The sequence below is a fragment of the Physeter macrocephalus genome, chromosome 17, assembly GCF_002837175.3.
Source record: "Physeter macrocephalus isolate SW-GA chromosome 17, ASM283717v5, whole genome shotgun sequence".
Lineage (NCBI taxonomy): Eukaryota > Metazoa > Chordata > Mammalia > Artiodactyla > Physeteridae > Physeter > Physeter macrocephalus.
This window is the reverse complement of record NC_041230.1, coordinates 44,144,717-44,162,896: the sequence shown is the minus strand read 5'-3', so window position 1 is coordinate 44,162,896 and position 18,180 is coordinate 44,144,717. Positions and strand designations below refer to the sequence as shown.

At 54.1% G+C, this 18,180-nt stretch overlaps 2 protein-coding genes and 1 long non-coding RNA gene across 7 annotated transcripts in view; 2 read left to right on the top strand and 1 right to left on the bottom strand.

Annotated features, from left to right (window-relative positions):
- The window catches only part of CFDP1 (craniofacial development protein 1), a 157,586-nt gene extending 155,051 nt beyond the window's left edge, over nt 1-2,535 (top strand). Inside the window, exon 9 of the transcript XR_003676381.2 lies at nt 1,944-2,535. The gene's annotated coding sequence lies outside the window, so the exon portion shown is untranslated. The remainder of the gene's footprint in view (nt 1-1,943) is intronic.
- The window catches only part of LOC129391397 (uncharacterized), a 40,114-nt gene extending 26,708 nt beyond the window's left edge, over nt 1-13,406 (bottom strand). For 3 of the 5 annotated variants that reach the window (XR_008615421.1, XR_008615422.1, XR_008615418.1), the window contains exons 1-2: nt 13,163-13,400; nt 10,568-10,811 (exon numbers count right to left, since the gene is read on the bottom strand). This is a non-coding gene — a long non-coding RNA (uncharacterized lncRNA). Of the gene's footprint in view, nt 1-10,567; nt 10,812-13,162 lie in introns of all 5 variants that reach the window. The other 2 variants (XR_008615419.1, XR_008615420.1) reach the window with 1 other exon arrangement.
- Nucleotides 12,934-18,180, top strand: part of BCAR1 (BCAR1 scaffold protein, Cas family member) — a 35,730-nt gene continuing 30,483 nt past the window's right edge. The window contains exon 1 of the mRNA XM_007120790.4: nt 12,934-13,072. Coding sequence (XP_007120852.1) covers nt 13,061-13,072 — 12 coding nt within the window. The 5' untranslated portion in view covers nt 12,934-13,060. The remainder of the gene's footprint in view (nt 13,073-18,180) is intronic.

Here is an 18,180-nt window from a genome sequence, read left to right as displayed (position 1 = left end):
ACGAACCCGTGTCCCCTGCATCGGCAGGCGGACTCTCAACCACTGCGCCACCAGGGAAGCCCCAAGATACATTTTTTTGAAAGGAAGACAAACCCACATTTAAATTTGCATCACCTCAGTCAGTCTCCTTAGGGAGAGATAGCCAAGGGATGGGCAGTTCAGGGATGGAGGGTTGCCACGGTGATGAGCTTGCTGGGTGTCGAGGAGCTTTTCCTGCCTCCTGGGCCAGCAGGCATTCCAGAATGATCCCTCCAAGCTGCTTTTGGGACATTCTCCAGGAGATGAGTGATTCACATAGGTGAACTACCACGTGCCCAACACCCCCTCCCCAGCTCCCCTTTCTCTGAAAAGCAGGTTGGGTGGCTGGGGGAGCTGAGGGGTCTGTACCAGGCCACGTGCCCTGTCCCAGCACAGCTGATGGTGTGATCCCTGCCAGCCTTCCCCTCGCCCACAAGGCTGCACAGGTGCACACAAACAGGCCGTATGTTAGAAAGATGCTACCGCAGGCCTTGACTCGTTAGATGTAAACAAATGGTTCCTGACCTGGATAAATGAGCTTGAAATTTAAAGACACCAAAATGAATTACAGTCAATGTCTGAGTTTTCTAGTGGAAGTTATTATGGAGCTGCCCGTTTTCAAACTCTGCCCAGCATCCTGAGCTCACCCCCTGGGCCCTGGGCCACAGCCGTGACATGAGGCCGCTGTGGAGGTGTGGCCAGCTCCTCAGGGTGTGGAGGAGTGTTGCTGGGCCTCTGCAGGGAGGGAGGGAGGGAGCTATTCTCTGACTAGCCCCACTAATCTCTGGTAATGATGTAATGCCTTACTTCTTCCAGTTAACACCTCTACATTAATAACCGAAGCCTGCGCGAGTTTGAGGCACCCTGACTGACAAATAAGAGACTTCTTTTTTAAAATAAATTTATTTATTTGCTTATTTATTTTTGGCTGTGGTGGGTCTTCGTTGCTGCGCTTGGGCTTTCTCTACTTGGGCTCTCTCTACTCTCTACTTCCTCTACTTTTCTCTACTTGCGGTCCATGGGCTTCTCACCGCAGTGGCTTCTCTTGTTGCAGAGCACAGGCTCTAGGCGCGCAGGCTTCAGTAGTTGTGGCACGCAGGCTCAGTAGTTGTGGCTTGCAGGTTCAAGAATGCAGGTTCAGTAGTTGTGGCTCACGGGCTTGGTTGCTCTACGGCATGTGGGATCTTCCCATACCAGGGCTCGAATCCGTGTACCCTGCACTTGCAGGCGGATTCTTAACCACTGTGCCACCAGGGAAGTCCCTGGGAGATGTTTTTTAAGTCTGGAAGCTCTTTGGGTGCCTGAGGTTGCATCTGTGGCAGGGTGGACCCTCTCTGTCCCAGACACCTCATCAGATTGCCTCATCTTTGCTGTTGTCTCTATCTGGACCTCACAGTTCTGTTACAGCCCTGCCATTGAGCTCCATTACAGGACCTTTGAATTTGAGGTTGTGGATCCTGAGACACAGGGAGGGGAGCCTGCCCATCCCCGAGTCACACACACACACACCCAGCCCTCCTGCACCAACAGTGTCTGGTGTGACCTGTGTGTGCCCTTGAGACCACTATAGACAACTGGGGGTAGAAATGATGTGAATAAGCATCATTGTAGAGGCCTATTCTGTCTTTGCAGTACAACTGTATTTTTAAAAATATTGCAGGGCTTCCCTGGTGGCGCAGTGGTTGAGGGTCCGCCTGCCGATGCAGGGGACACGGGTTCGTGCCCAGGTCCGGGAAGATCCCACATGCCGCGGAGCGGCTGGGCCCGTGAGCCCTGGCCGCTGAGCCTGCGCGTCCAGAGCCTGTGCTCCGCGATGGGAGAGGCCACAACAGCGAGAGGCCCGCGTACCGCAAAAAAAAAAAAAAAAAAAAAAATTGCAAATACCCCCCATGGTACAATAAATACGTATTTTGTTTTTTGTGCAGTTCCTGGCACAAAACCCCTAAAACCCTTGGAATTTACTCTTTGTGTGCTAACGAGAGGACTCCTGGGGGAGCCCAAGTGTTGGGCCGGCCAAAGAGTTCGTTCGGGTTTTTCCATAAGATGTTACGGAATAGCTTCCAACCCAGCAGCTTCAGGATGGGATCTGGTCACCAGGAAAACCACACCTTTGACCCCTAGAACTTCCAGCCCCACCCTCCATCAACACCCACCACCCACCCCCCGATTTCTGGGGACGAGAGGGAGGCCAGAGATCAATCAGTCACCGATGGCTAGGAACTCCCCTGGTAGCGCAGTGGTAGGAATCCACCTGCCAATGCAGGGGACACGGGTTCAAGCCCTGGTCCGGGAAGATACCACATGCCACAGAGCAACTAAGCCCGTGCGCCACAACTACTGAGCCTGCGCTCTAGAGCCCACGTGCTACAACTACTGAAGCCCACGCACCTAGAGCCCGTGCTCCACGACGAGAGAAGCCACGACGATGAGAAGCCCGCACACCGCAATGAAGAGGGGCCCCTGCTCACCGCAATTAGAGAAAGCCCGTGCACAGCAACGAAGACCCAATGCAGCCAAAAATAAATAAATTTTTTTTAAACATCACCAATGGCTAATGATTTAACCCTGCTCACCGCAATTAGAGAAAGCCCGTGCACAGCAACGAAGACCCAATGCAGCCAAAAATAAATAAATAAATTTTTTTTAAACATCACCAATGGCTAATGATTTAATCAATCATGCCAACATAACGGAACCTAAATAAAAACCCCGTAAGCAGAGTTTGGGGAACTTCTAAGTTGCTGACCACATCCACTTGCTGGGCACAGAGGCTTCTCTGCTCAGGACGCCTCTGGACCATTTTCATTTGACTGTTTGTAGCCTTTATAACGTATTTTTCGTGAGGAGAGCGTCTTCCTGAGTCCGTGAGTTGTTCTAGCAAATTATCACACGGGATGGGTGGTTGTGAGCTGGGCGACAGCATGGGCAGCAGCCTCGACAACCCGTTCGCAGCTGGCATCTGAAGCGGGGCAGCCTTGTGTGGCTGAGCTCTTACTGTGGGGTCTGCACTAACTCAGGGTAGATAGTGACAGAACTGACCTGAGTTGTTGGACATCTCGTTGGTGAGATTTGGTTGGACCCCACATTTGTCTAACTCTTCCCTAAACACCAAGCATCTGCCACAGGTGACTGAGATGCAGCGCGATATAGTCAAGACACCCTTGCTGGAGAATCAGGACACCCTAATCCCAGCTCTGCTGACCAGCTGGTCCCCTCAGGCATGTGGCTTGGCCTCCTCTGCCCCCATTTCTGTATCTGTAAAGGGAGGGGGATTAATAACTGGGGGCATTTAACACTAGGAATCTGCATTTTGAACAGGCAACCCCATGATTCTTATGCACTCTGAAGTTTGAGAACCACTGCTTATGGCCTCCCTGCCTAGAAAAAATTTAAAAGCCTCCAGCTATGTATTTAGGAAAATTCCATTTCCTTTATTCTTGCCACTTCAAATAATTCAAACTCCTAAATTCCTGATGCACCAGCAAACCGTAATGAGTAAGCTCAGGTTTCCTCCCTGGCATCTGCTGAGACCCACCTGCAGGAACTTTCTCCTACCTTCAAAGGCCTTTGGAGGGAAACTCCTTAAAATTACCAATAACTTGGAGAAGCAGCTGAAGTAAGGCCTGGCAAACGAGCGAGAAATTCAAACAACAGAATCCACCCAAGTCCCAGCAAACACGGCTGAAGAGGCAACACTCAGCTGCCAGGTTGGCAACAGATGGCAGGACCCATGTGCGCACGCACACGTGCTCACCCCGGCTAAGCCGAGCGTCTAGTGTGTCAGCGAGGTCGCCTGGCAGCTTGGAGAAGACCCAAGTCACCAGAGGCACAACACTTCTGTCAAAACAGCCCTGCACGAGGCAGATGGCCCCAGCTCCCAGGCCAACTCGGCCAGCGCGTGGCCTTCCTGCCAGTGGGAGCTGTGTCTGCACTGGGCTTGACCTCTCTCTTCCCCCTCCTGATGTACCTCTTTATTCTTCTGATTATCGAAGGCAACCATTCATTGTTGGAAAATTTGGAAGCAGAAAAATTAAAACTTAAATCTCCCATAGTCTTACTAACAGAGAAAACTGCTGTGTACATTTTGGGATACTTTCAGTCTATTTCCCTATGTTTTTACACAGCTTTTCTTAACACAACTGGAATTATTCTCTACCCGTGAAGCTCAGTACAGAAGCTGGTAACCACATGTGGATATTTTGATTTAAATTTTAAATTCATTAGAATTCATAATTCAGTTCTTTGGTCACACTAGCCAAAGATTTCAACTGCTCAGCAGTCACGTGACCAGGGGCTACACTACTGGAAGGTGCAGGTATTGAACGTTTCCATCAGCACAGAATTCTGTTGGACCGCACTGGTGTATGTAGTTTTGTATTCTTTTTTTAACCTATGGTATGTACTATGAGCACATCCCCATTTATTCAAACATTCTTTGAGAAAACGATTTTTAACGGCTGCATGATATACCATTACATGCTTGTACCACAATTTGTTTCATCAGTCCTCAGCCATTGGCCACTGAGGTTACCCACTTTTTGTCATTATACATGATGCTGTGGTGAACTGCCTAGTCCTGAGATCTGGACCTGCATCCCTGATCATTTCCAGATCACTGCTACAAGTGGAGTTGTCATGTCAGGGAAGGCGACATTTTCAAGGCCTTGAAATATAATGCCCGGTTACCTCCCAAAAGGGGCTTCCTCCCTCCAGCAGGGCGGCTGTGCCCCTCTCTTCCTATGTAAACCCTCTGAGAAGACAAGATTCAGCAAGGAAGCCCTGTCTGCCTGTCTCTGAACACAGAGCCCAGTGCTTTGGGGGAGACATGTCCGGAACTAGGAGGAGAACGGCCATCCATGGAGAAGACTGGACTAGGTCGTCCCTGAGAACTACTAGCATCTTCTGCGGTACCAGCCCAGGGCTCTGTCTCTGGAAGAAGCATTTGGACTGGGCAGGTGTGATGGTTAATTTTTTGTGCAAACTTGACTGGGCTAAGGGATGCCCAGGTAGTTGGTAAAACATGTCTGTAAGGGGTTTTCTAGAAACAATTAGCATTCAGATGGGTAGACTGAGAAGAAGATCATAGTCACCAATGTCAACAGGCATCATCCAACCCACTGAGGGCCTGAATAGAACAAAAGTTGGAGGAAGGGCAAATCTGCTCTCTCCTTACGCTCAGACACCCATTTCCTCCCGTCCATCTGCGCTCATGCCTGCAGGCTTGGACTAGGACTTAACGCCATCAGCTCCCCAGGGTCTCCAGCCTGCAGACAGCAGAACCCTCAGCCTGCCTATGTCCTACCGGCTCTTCTTCTCTGGAGAGCCCTAATGCAGCAGGAATATGCCCCAATGACCCTTGATTCATCGAAAGCTGGATTAATCTGTTTTGTATTTTTTTAACCTATGGTATTTAACCTATGTGATTAACATCACATTAATCTGTGAGTCGCTCTAAATGTTTTCTGAATCATTTATCCTCTCCCTGCTCAGGGTAAGTGAGTTTTGTTCGGTTAAGAGGTGGGGCTTCACTTCACTTCTCTCATGCTTCCCAAGTCGTTCTGAGGTTTGGTGAGCAGGTCTACATTTGTCTTAAATTATCATTCACAACCACGTAGCCTCCCATCTCATCCCCTCTCCGTCGGTCTTTATCTTTCCTAACAAGGGCTCCTCTTCTGAGCCTTTCCATGGCTTGCCCATCCCCTTTCTCGTGTCAGTTGCCCCTTTGTGTGTCCTCCAGGCCTCCCACGTCAGTCCTGACTTGGGCAGTCAGACCTGCTCACGGGATTCCAGACTCGTGGTTCAGACCTCAGGCATCAATCCTGGCACCCCTCTCTCTTGTAATTCGGGCTGCTTCTTGCGGCCTCACTTTTGCTCTCTACAAGATGGGGGTTGACAGTTATGAAGCAGCACAGCCAGACTGGACTTGTGGCATCTGCTGCCTTCAGTGCATCCTTAGACAAAGGGGAGCCATCAAGGATGGAACCGTGTGAGAGCCAGAGCTGGCCTGGCTTCTGTGCTTGCAGATGGAGAACTGGCCCCTGCTGTCAAGACCCCAGGCCTCCTGGGATGAGCTGGGATGAGGTCACCATAGGCCTCAGGGTTGGTGAAGACTCCTACCCTGGAGATGGGTGAAGGGATTATCTACGAGGAAACCACTTAAGGCCAGAAGTTCCATCCTTCTGGAGAGCCTGAGACGCTGGCCGCAAGAAAACACCCCACGACGTTCAGAGCCTCTGGGGCAGTTGCCTCTTTCCAAGCAGAGTCGTGGCATTTAGTGTATTCAACAACCACCCTAAACCAACAGGCCCCGAGGCCAGAGGATAAAGAAGCGAGCCTGCCTTTGCTCACAGAGGGAGCTTTCCCACCCTCACCCCTCTTTACAGGACATTCTGTCGTGGGCTGTCTCAGAAGACTGAGGTCCTAGCTGCAGCTCTGTGGTGCCTTCGTGAAGCCTCTTCCTCTCCCCTGGGGCTCCTTCCTGAACAGGGAAAGGTTTGGGCCCCCAGGCAGGAGCAGCAGCTGCTGCCTCAGGGGAGCCTGAGGCGTAGAAAGCTGGAGCCCAGCAAGGCAAGCTGGTAGGTGGAGGGTGGAGAGACTCGAGTCAGCGAGTATGACAGCGACAGCGCATAACTGCTGTAACTGGGAGCCACACCAGCCCTTCTAGCCAGCCTGACATCCCAGTCCTTGCGGGACTTTTGAATCAAGGCCACGGCAGTGCATGACTGGTGGGGAGAGGGGGTGTTCACAGGAATAAAATAGGGATGGGGCTCCGCTTTATTAATCCCCATTTGACAGACTGGGATGAAAACATGCTTAGAGAGTATAAATACCGTGCTGAAGTTCACACAGCCAGCCTGGTACCCAGACCTGGCCGCCCCGCCCTGCCGCTGGAGGTCAAAGGTGACAGGGAGTCCAGTTCTGACCAAAGTACGGACCTCCCTCCCTACAGTGAGTTCCTTCTGTTTCCATGAGAGTCAGCCTCGCTCCCCGGGAGCAGGGAGACTTTCTCAGCGCCCCTGGTGCAGACCCTTGGCCTCCGGACAGCACAGCAGTGATGGGGGTGGGGGCCTGATGTGCCCGCCGCGCTGAGAACCGAGCTGCTGCTCTGGGGACTCGCACTGGTGACCCCAGTGTGGCAGCAGCTGTTTAATAATTTAGAGAATGTATACTATTCAACCAGGCGGCTTCATCCCTGGGTTCAGAAATACAATGCCCTGGGGATTGTTTCCAGTGGAGAGTGAAATTCCACTTGTCACGGGCACTGAGAACACAGGCCTGTTCCTGGAAGGGGCTCTGGTCCCTGGGTGTTTACAAACATCCTAGGAGACCAGGAGGCTAGCAGCCGGGGCCCTGGGGCTGGGGTGGGGCTGCGGGTCTCCCAGCTCAGCTGTCCGCTGCTGGGGACCTGCGAGTCCCTTCCCCTCTTGTCTCCTGCCTTCTCAGAGGCGACGGGACTGCGTGGGAACCTGTTCAGGGTGGCGTTGTATTTCCTAGAACTCGGCGATTGCATTTTCCCCTCAAAAGGTGTTTTTCTATTTAAAGAAAAAACAAACAACACTTGAAAACATTTTGCCAAGTGCAATAAGCCAGACCCAGAAGGATCAATATTGTATGATTGCACTTACGTGAGCGACTAGAATAGGCAAATTCACAGAGACAGAAAGCATTGTTTAATGGGTGCAGAGCTGCTTGGTATGATGAGAAAGTTCTGGAGATGGGTAGTGGTAATGGTTACAGGTCACTGCGAATGTACTTCATGCCACTGAATTGTACACTTAAAAATAGTTAAAACAGTAAATTTAACATTATGTATGTTTTACCACAATTTTTAAAAGTGTTTACTGTAAAAAAAAAAGGTTGCACAAATAATGAATGTTCGCTCAAGGAACATTAGAAAATAGAGGAAATAATTTTAGTTACACCAAAACCCCCTCTTTTCCTCTAAAAAGCAAACAAACTAGTCTCCTGTGAAATTTTAATCTGTAAAGACAGAAAAAGCTCTACTTATTAGTCCGCAGAGTACCAAGAGTACCAATAGGCCTTCCCTAAATATGACACAGTGGTGAAAAAAATCCTACCCCTAGCCCAAGATAACCACAGCTGATATTTGGTATCTATCCTTCCACACTTTTCCCAGTGCAAATATATGACATAAATATAAATATGTGAATTTTTATGAAAATAGGATCCATCTGTACCTATTATTTGGAAGCCTATTTTTCCTTGCTTTACAGTATATTGTAAACAGGTTTTCATGTCATTCCATATCATTTGTGGTGGAACCCAGGATTGAATTCTGTCCTGGGAATGTTCCGTAAATTGTTTCACTAGTGCCTATTACTGAACTTGTAAGTTGTTCCCATGTTTTCCTGGTCATAAGGGAATCTACAAGTTACCTCCTTCTACGTATATCTTTGGCTACTTGTGAGTGCATTTTTTTAGGATAAGTTCGTGGCATTTCTGAGTCAAAGGGTCCCTGCCTGTTAGGGGTTTTTGCCAGACCGTATGCTGGAACCACACATCACCTATAGCTGTTCCCATGAACAATGAGAGATGTCTCTTAAACTGAGTGAGAGGATTCCCGGGCTGGCCAAATGCAGCCATGGTGGAAGTTTAGGCTGTAGTGCCCAGTGGGGGAGCAGCTTTGGGGGGCCCAGGGTCCCCCCCATACACATCTGAATCCCCAGAATTTATGACTAGGTTACCTTACAAGGCAAACGGTGCTTTGCAGGGTGTGATTAAATTAATGATCTTGAGATGCGGAGATTTTCCTGTATTACTTGAGTGGGCCCAACATAATCACAAGCTCCTTATAAGAGGGAGTCAGGGGGGCCAGAAACAGAGAAGGAGATGTGATGTGATGATGGAAGCAGAGGTTGGAGTGATGCAGGGCCACAAGCCAAGGAATGCAGGTGGCCTCAAGAAGGTGAAAAAGGCAAGGAAACGATTCTCCTCAGAGCCTCCAGAAGGAATGCAGCCCTGCCAACCCATTTTGGACTTCTGACCTCAAGAACTGTAGGGTAATAAATTCGTGTTGTTTAGCCACTACGTTTGGGGTAATTTTTCTTTCTTTCTTTCTTTCTTTTTTTTTTTTTTAATGGCTGTGTTGGGTCTTTGTTGCTATGCGTGGGCTTTCTCTCTAGTTGTGGAGAGCGGGGGCTGGTCTTCGTTGCGGTGCACGTGCTTCTCATTGCGGTGGCTTCTCTTGTTGCGGAGCACGGGCTCTAGGCACGCGGGCTCAGTAGTTGTGGCTCACGGGCCCTAGGCTCAGTAGTTGTGGTGCATATGGGCTTAGTCGCTCCGCGGCATGTGGGATCTTCCCGGACCAGGGCTCGAACCCATGATCCCTGCATTGGCAGGCGGATTCTTAACCACTGCGCCACCAGCGAAGTCCTGGGGTAATTTGTTACAGCAGCAATAAGAAACTAATACATCTCCCTCCTGCTACCAGGCCTTGAAACCTCATTGTCTAAGGGATAAGGGTCTCCCTCTGCGCCTAGCGGCCTGATGACCTGAACATCACCCTCTCCCTTAACCAGAGGCCCTCCAAGCAAAGCATACCCAAGGTTCTGTGCATGGGGGACAGACAAGGAGGTGCCCCAGCCCCCAGGGCCCACCCTTGACCAGACTGTGAAACTATCCTCAAGAATATTGGAAACTGGACTTGCTTAAGGTCATAGGGTAAGTGTGAGGTGGTGCCAGGACTGAACCCCAGGGTCTTGCCTGGCAGGCCAGTGAGGTCCCCATCCACTCCACTAAGCTGACCCTCTTTCTTTGCCAGTCTGACTTGCCTTCCTGGAGAGAGGTAGTCATTCACACTTTAGCATGAGTAAGATAGGACAGCTGCCTGTGCATACATCACCTGTCAGTATCGTATTACTACAGAGTAGCAGAGTTCGACTCTCATGTTGAAAACCAGGCTTGGGGTGGGTAGTTTTCCTTCTCATCCACTCCAGGGCTCACAGGGTCCTGCTGGCCACCTCCAACCCTGAAGTCTCCTTCTAGGTCTCCCCAAAACAAACTCACTTCTTGCCCTCCACAGGGAGTTGCTCATGCCTGTGGTCATGATGGTCCCTGCTGTTTAATAAGAATTCTGTGGCAGGTTCAGTGCCCTGAACTTTACCTGAGCCATTCAACAGAGTCCTCTCAACCACCCAGAGGATATTATCCTCCCATTTCACAGATAAGGAAACTGAGCCCCAGGCAGGTTAACTCACATGAACAAGATCATTCAGCTGCAAGCAGAGGAGGAGGGTTCAAAGCAGGTAATCTGACCCCAGGGCCTAGAGCTGCCAGGGTTGGCCTGAAGAAGCACTGGCTTACACAATGTTTCAAAACCTAGAGATTTTATAAAAAAATCTTGATTTCTAGATTCACTTGAAAAATCTGATTCACCAACTGAAAGAACTCAAACAGCCAAAGCAGGACTATTTGAGCAAGAAAATAAAGTAATATAATCCAAATTATAAAATAAATATCCATGAGTTCATACTGATATAAATGATTGAATAAATAAATAAATGAAGGAGAAGAGACAAATTTCCCGTACAGAATAAATCCAAATAATTGATATAGATACTCTATCCTCAAGGAGGTGGAACATAACTCCTCACTTCTTCAAAAGGTACATTGTAGAAAGCTGGAGGAAAACAGTCACTTTATAGCAGAGTAGCCTGACAAACACTATTTCAGCCAGGTCATCAGGGTCAGCGTCACATCGGCAAACGGTCACAGTCCAGAGGAGCCTAAGAAGACATGACGACTGCACGTAACGTGGGATTCGGGATGGGATCCTGGGACAGGAAAAGGACAGTAGGGAAAACTAAGGCTATCTGAATAGAGTGTGGACAGTAGTTAATAAGGATGTATCAATGTTGGTTCATCAATAGTGACCAAAGAAACATGCTAATGTAGGATTATTACACATTGCCTGCAGGCGCCTCCAAAGGCTCACTGTACTCTCCTAGGCCAGGGGCTCCTCTGGCAAAGCCCAGGGGATAGAGGCTGGGTTTGGGTGTCTGGAGAACTGGGTATGAAGCTTGTCTCCGCCCAGATTTACTCTGTGGCCATGTCCAAATTCCCTTCCCTCCCAGTGCCAGGTGCAACAATAACCCCGGTCTCCCTGGGGCCCTGGTAGCCCTCGAGGACCCTCTCAGGGTGCTGGTGCCTGCTCAGGCAGCCCAGCTGTTGCTTGTGGTGTAATTGCTAGTCCTGAGGTGCCCAGAGCCTGTTTTTTGCAGGACTGAGTGAGTCATCCTGGGATCATTTGCCTGCTGGGCAGTGGGGGATGTTTGGTGGTGGCGAGGGAGGAGCATCCGCTGTTTTTTCACAGACACCTGGTCGTGCTGGGGAGGATGCTCCGTGCCCTGACCGGGCTCCTCTGGCTGCCCCCAACCCCACACCCAAGGCCCTGGGTCCCTGCCTCGGAGTGAGTGAGGGTCTGGCCGAGCCATCCCTCCTCCTGCACTAAGGGATGAGTCAGTGATGGCCTTCCGGAGTAAGCAGTCGTTGGGGGTCAGTTGGAGGCAAGGGCTAGATGGTTTGGAAGTTGTGGCCCCAGCCGCACCCCTCTGTTGGGTTCCCATTTCCCTATATCCAGGAGTGTGGAAGGAGTCGTTCCCCACTGCTCACCCAGCTCTGGCCTGGGCACTGAGAGATGGGGCCGATGGGAAGAGAAGGCAGGAGCAGTGGGTGATAAGAATCCAGAGGAAGTAGGAGAGAAAGGAGGGATGGAGCCTGGGCTCCAGGAGGAAGGCTCAGTGTGGTAGGGGGAGAGGGTGGCAGAGGCGGGACATCTGAGACAGAGGGCATGTGTGGCCTGGAGCCCGGGCACCAGGCTGAACTGCTGCTCCCAGCTCAGGAGACCCTGTGCCAGCTGGATGCAGGCAAGTGGGCACGGGCAGGGCTGCCTGCCAGACAAACACAGAGAGTCCTTTGAGGGGGTGGCAGCTGTCACCCCAGACTCCCCTCCGTTTGCTGTGGCCCTGCCTGCCCCCTCTAGCCCAGGAAAGGCCCCCAGGAAGCAGGGACAGTTTGTATGTGATGGGCAGCAGAACAAAGTGGTCAGACCCTTGGTACTGCCTTCTGGTAGCCGAGGGGTCTCAGAGCCTCAATCTGTTCGATGTAACATGGGAACAGCAAGGCCTACCTGGCAGGGGGCGGGGCAATTAGGATGCACAGGTATGTGCACAGTGCTTGGACACCATGTCAGATGTGGAACAGCTGAAGAAATCGGGGGTTTAACCCGGAGAAAGGAAGGCTCAGGCCCTGGAAGGCCTGTCTTCCGGTGTCTGAAGGCTGGTCTCTGGTGCAGGGACGGCCTGGCTGTGGGTGGCCCTTGAGTGGGGGTTACCGGGAGACAGGATCCTCCCTAAAAGCCCGTCCAGCTCTGTCAGGGTGACCTGACGATCAGCCAGGCTGTTCCCGGGGAGGGGCAGTCGGGGGAGCGCAGACCAGGCGGAGGAGCTCTGGGCAGAGCTGCGTGTGGGGTTTTGGTGGCAGGGGAGGCGGGGGTGTCTCTGGGCTTTCAGCTGGGTGAGTGGGAAGGGTTTCTAGGAGCCCTGCTCCGCTGACTTGCAATAGCCCTCAGACAGAGGTTGGGAGCCCAGCCAGTCCACCGGGCAGGCGCCCAGCACCCTGGGCTGGGCAACGTGGGGGTGGGGGTGGGGGGGTTCTGGCCTCCAGACCCAGCGGGCGCGCAGGAGATGCTGCGACTCGACGTGGCCCCTGAAGGACGGGTAAAGGGTGGAGGCCGAGCCTCGTCGTCGCGTTGGGCCGACAGAAAAATGCCGGGGTCCGGGGTCCTCGCCTTTAACGCGGCCCCGGGCGGAGGAGACGGGAGGGGGAGGGGCGGCACGGGGCGGCGCATGCGCGGCGTGGGCTGGAGCGGCTGGACAGTCCGGCCGCCGGGAGATCGCAGGAGCCAGTCGGGAGCCCCGAGAGCGCCGGGACCCCGCGCTGGGGGCTCTGAGCGGCGCGGCAGACCGGCGTCCGCAGCCTGCCGGCGCTGCTGCCCGCCCGGGCCCCGGGAGCGGCGGCCAAGATGTCCGTGCCGGTGAGTACTGACCGCCGGCCGGGACCGCGACCTCGCGCCGCCCGCTGCAGGCCTAATGTCGCCGGGGCTCCGGGCTGGGGGTCGCCCTACCTGGGCCTTCTCGCGTCGGGGGATGGGGGCAGCCTGGGGTGTCTCCGCGAAGCCGGCCTCTCCGCCCCGCCTTTCTTTCCATCCTCTCCCTGGAGAGCCGGGTCGGGCTGGGGTCCGTGCTGTCCCCCAGGAATCCCTCCACCACCAGGACGGCTAGGCCTAGTGGGGAGAGATCTCTGCCGCTCCCCGGGAACCCTCCTACAGGATGGCTGGGCCGGGTGAGGGGGCGGGGTCTGCGTAGTCCCCCTGGGAACCACCTAGGACAGCTGCCCTGTTGTGCTCATGACCTCACGGGGATGGCCAGGCCTGGAGCCCGGTCTGTACCTCTCCCAAGACCGAGACACCCTTCCCCCAGGACAGCTTGGCGGGGTGGGGGTCTGCGCCTACCCCCCAGAACCGGCGGATGCACTCACTTTCCCGGGAAGTTTACCTCTGCGGCTGAACCCCCCAAGGGTTCAGGGCCCAGCCTTTTCTTCCCTCCTAGCCATGGGGGCTTCTCTTCTCACCTGACACCCACTCCTCCTAGCCCAGCAGGCAGGCGTGGGCAGCCCCCCAGGGCTCCACACTTTGGCCGGCAACTGGAGGCATCTGAGTCCCACCTCCTGAGGGTGGCAAGTGATCCTGGCCACCGCTGGTCACCAAGCCTCAGGCGCAGGCCCCAGCCCGCTTTACAGATGCACAGACTGAGGTGGGGGCTGACACCCTGCTTCCTTCCTTCCCGGAAGGGGCACCTTCTGCTGGAAAGCTGTGGCCTCCAGCCATTGTTTCTCTGCTGCGTTAGGGGCTTTCCCTCTGACAGGAAGGGGCAGTGGCCCAGAGCTCCTGTCCCCCTGGCCTGTTTCTGGAACTGCTTGTCACTTGGGGGACCCCGTCCTTACGGTGAAGCAGACAGCTGGGGCTTCCTGGCAGGGCAAGCGGACTTTTAATTACCCACCATAGAGTGTATGGAGATTACTGGAGGAGAGATGCTGTGTAAGTGCAAAGCATTGTTATTATGGAATTAAAGATCCCAGCTCCTGCCCGCCTCCAGAAGCAGTAATGCAGAGTTACAGAAGAAAAAATTAGGGCTTCCAGACCGTGCTGATGTGAAGTCCCCACCCCCATCTGTTCTGGTTCAGAGCATAATTGCCTCATCTTTAGAAAGAAAGAAGACAGAAAATGCCTGCCAAGCCCTTCTTCTGCCCTGCTTTCCTGCAAAGCTCTGGGTCTTTTCTGGCTCGGGGCATCGGGGGACCTGCCCTGATCCTATGGGCACTGAACAGAGAGATGAGGTGGGCCACCTGAGCCTGCTTGAGGCCCTGAGTCTCCACGGCAGTAGTGAACGGGGCATGTGACTCCGGCCATATAAGAGGCTGGACAGCCTAAGTTTGGGACGTCCGTGCTTGATTTGGTGTGGCCTCCACAATCGCAACAGAGGTGTGGATCTGGAGTCTGGGATGGCACCCAGACCCCTTGCGTTATAGCACTTTGGGCAGCTTTCCTGGGCTCTGTGCCTCAGTGGCCCCATCTGTAACAAGAGAGGGATGGTGGGAGGGCCAGGCTCTGGGTGTGATTTGGACAGACAGGCACTGCTGTGGACACCTGCTGTGGAGACCTGCAGTCCAGCTCTGCTCCATCTCTACACACCATTGCTGGCTCCACGTCGCTTCCCACCCTCCCGTCTGCAGCCACAGCCCTCGGAGATTCTGCAGAGGGGAGTGGGGGTGTCTCACCCTCTGGCCCCTACATGCTGGGCTGTCAGATCACCCTGGCTTTCTCCTGGGATCTTGAGCAATGTGTGAACTGGTGGCACTGGGAGAGGAGGTTCATTTTGGGAGCAGCCATGAAATGTTGAGAAAATTGCTTTCATGTGCTGATGAGTGGTGAGGCCAGCCTCCTGCTCAAGCCCTGCTTTGTGAACCCAGAATGGTGGCCGCCCATGTGGTGCTCACGGACACATTTGGGTTTTAAGCATACCCCTTCATTTGGGCAGGCTTTTCCTGGATGGGGCTGACGCAGGCACTTTGGGCCACAGCAATTATAAAATGCTTCAGAATGGGATGGGAGGTGATGGAGGCGAGAGAAGAGGCTGGGGCGAGCCAGGTTGGGACAGGAGTGACCTCCTGAGTGTTCGAGCTGGGGGACCCTGCAGGGATCAGCTTGTCTCACTCTGTCATTTGACCCACATGGGGTCTGGGGCCCAGAGAGGGGAAGGCACACGGGGTCCTCCTGACTCCCTGCTTCTTCCTGTGCCCAGAGCTGAGGGCACAGTTCACACAGCACCTGGAGGTGCACTTCCTGGCTCCTCTCTTACATCTGCCTTCCTCTTGGGTATGGCTGTCTAGTACCCAGGACTGTCTCTTCTCTCTGGGCAGCTAGGAAGCATTTGGAAGGAAGATGGCTGTGCCACCCCCTTCAGACATGATGGGCATTGGCATGATCCGTGTTTAAGAGTGACACTGCCCTCCGGCACTGTCAGGCAGGAAGCCAGCTTCCAGCTTGTAGAGGAGCTGCCTGCTCTCTGTTCCTGCCTCTTGTTTCCTGTCTGGGAAATGGGCACAGCCATTCCAGCCCCTCCTCTGCTCCTTTATTAAGTGAGGAATGGGTCCTTTCAAGGAGCTAAGTGCTGACGTGTGTTGAGTGCATTCTGTGTGCCAGGCGCTGGGCTCGGGGAGGACCTGTAGTCCTGCCAGGGTCGCCCGGCCACTGAGAGGTGGAGCCAGGGTGGGAACCAAGTCTGGCAGGATCCGAAGCCAGAAAGTGAGTGTGGCCTCTCTAATTGTAGGGGCTGTGGCCTGTTGAGCCATCCACAGAGGCCAAGGCTGCTGAGAGAGTGACCCTCTGCTCGTGGCTTTCTGAGCATGAGTTTGGGTAACCCCTTCAGCACCCCTGGACATGAGGCAGTTGGGCCTCTGGGCGGCCAGGCAGCTCGCCCGGGGCTGTGCAGCAGGGCGGCTCTAGCCCTGCGGGCCCCGGCAGCAATCAGTGGAGATCAGCGGAGCAGGAGTGGCACCTGGTTGAGCCTCTGCCAGCGGTCCCAGGGTGCCCTTTGTGCCTGGCTCTGTGCCAACCACCACTGTGACTGGAGAGCTGGCCAGGGAGCTGGGAGGCTCTGCCCTGGGCTCACCACTGGCCCGGGCAGCCAGGCCATGGACAGCTGGGGCCTGGTAGAACAGGCTCAAAAGAGGACAGCGGGAGGAGGCAGTGTCCAAGTCCAAGGTCCTCGGTTCAGTCTCCAAAGCACCTGGCACGCCCCTCCTGCCCCACTCCCCCCGCTGGCCTTGGACTCTGCCTGGCCCTCCCTCTGCAGGAAGTGATCTTCAGTCGCTGCCTTGCTCACCTCGTCACTCCTGCTCGCTCAGGCAGAGGGCAGCGTGCCAGGAAGCCATCCAGGATTCCCATCTGTGACAGTGCATTCATCCCGGGGGTTATCTGGTTGCTGTCAGGCTCCTCAGGACAGGACCCAGGCCTGCTTGGTTCCTCTCTCTCCAGCCTATCCTGGCCACCTGCCAAGGAAGTGGCCCAGGGAGCACCGAGGAGCCCACCGCCATGAAGGAGTCTGTGTCCCTGTGCAGAGAGCCTGCACCCCAGCCACTGTCCTGGAAGCCTTGCTGGGGGCTCAGTGGGTTCCCAGAGAGGCTAATTCTGGGTCCGGAGGATATGTGGTGGGTCGAGGGCAAGGGCTCCGGAATGAATGCTGCTGGCTCGTCTGAGCCAGTTACTGAACCTCTCTGAGCCTGTGTCCTCTGTGTTATGGGGATGTTAGCAGCACCGAGCTCTTGGGGTTTTGTGAGAACTTGGTGAGGTTTGCAGAAAGCTTTTACTAAGAGGCTAATAAGTCATAGCAGCTACTGCTGTTGAGGTTATTATCTTTATCCGGCCCCCGTTGAGTGGTGCGGTGGCCGAGACCCGCTCCTGGCACCGGCGCAGCCGGCTTGGGAAGAGGAGATCAGCTCCCTGCCCCCACAGCGTTCCACGCTGCCCAGCCTGCCTCCAGTGGCTTTCTCTTTATGGTCGGTTCCTGCCAGGGCCTTAGCAGTGGAATGACCCCGGCCCTCCCCTGCCCCTGCCTGCCTTCGGGACCCCTGCCTCTTGAGCCTTGGATGTACAGGTACTTGTCCTCACCCCACAGATAGAGTGGCCTCCAGTGGGGCCACCATCTGGTCCACTGTGCCTCAGGCCAGCTGGATGCCCTGCCCTGAGGGCCTCCAGGAGTGGGTGCAGTGTTGCCGGCTTTGGAAGCTATTGGATCCGTGGGTACAAGCCTGACTTCAGAGGTGGTCAGCAGCAGCCCGGCCAGCGTGGAACAGGCAAGGTCCTGGGTGGGAAGGAGAGCACGCCGGAGGTGGGTCCTGGCGCTTCAAGGGAGGGGGCTCAAGCTTGTGGGTGAGGCAGGCAGGCCGCAAGGCTGTGAGGGTGGCACCTCGTGACCCCGCCTCCCATGGCCTGGCATGAGGCCTGAGCTGCACCTGCCCTCCCATCTCCTGCCCTCTCTGTGCTCTGCTTTGCCTCCCCAGCCTCTAACTTGGCTCCATCACAACCGCTTGCTTTGATCGCATCCTAGTCTAACCCTATTGTTTCTTTGGCTTTCTTTAGTTTGCTGGGCCATTGTCTCCCTCTCTTCAAGAAAAAGACCTAGGGGGGGGACGTCCCTGGTGGTCCAGTGGTTAGGACTCTGCGCTCCCACTGCAGGGGGCTCAGGGTTTGATCCCTGGTCGGGGTAAGAGCCTGCACGCTGCTCAGCCTGGCCAAAAAGGAAAAAAAGAAAAAGACCTCGGGATAGGTTGGGGACTTGGGAGGTGGTGATGCATGCCCGCTGTGCCAGGAGAGGGAGTCACAAGTTGTGGCTCTAAAGTTAATCCCTTCGCTAAGGGGAATTAGAGGCTGAGGGAACTTTTTAGTAATTTTAATTTATTATTTAAATCCTGCTGAGTTCCAGTAAGGAGTTGAAGCAGATTATAGTGAAAGACACAAACAGTCTGGGATCATCACAAGATCCCGAACTATGTACTGTATGGGGAAGGTAGGCATGCAGATTT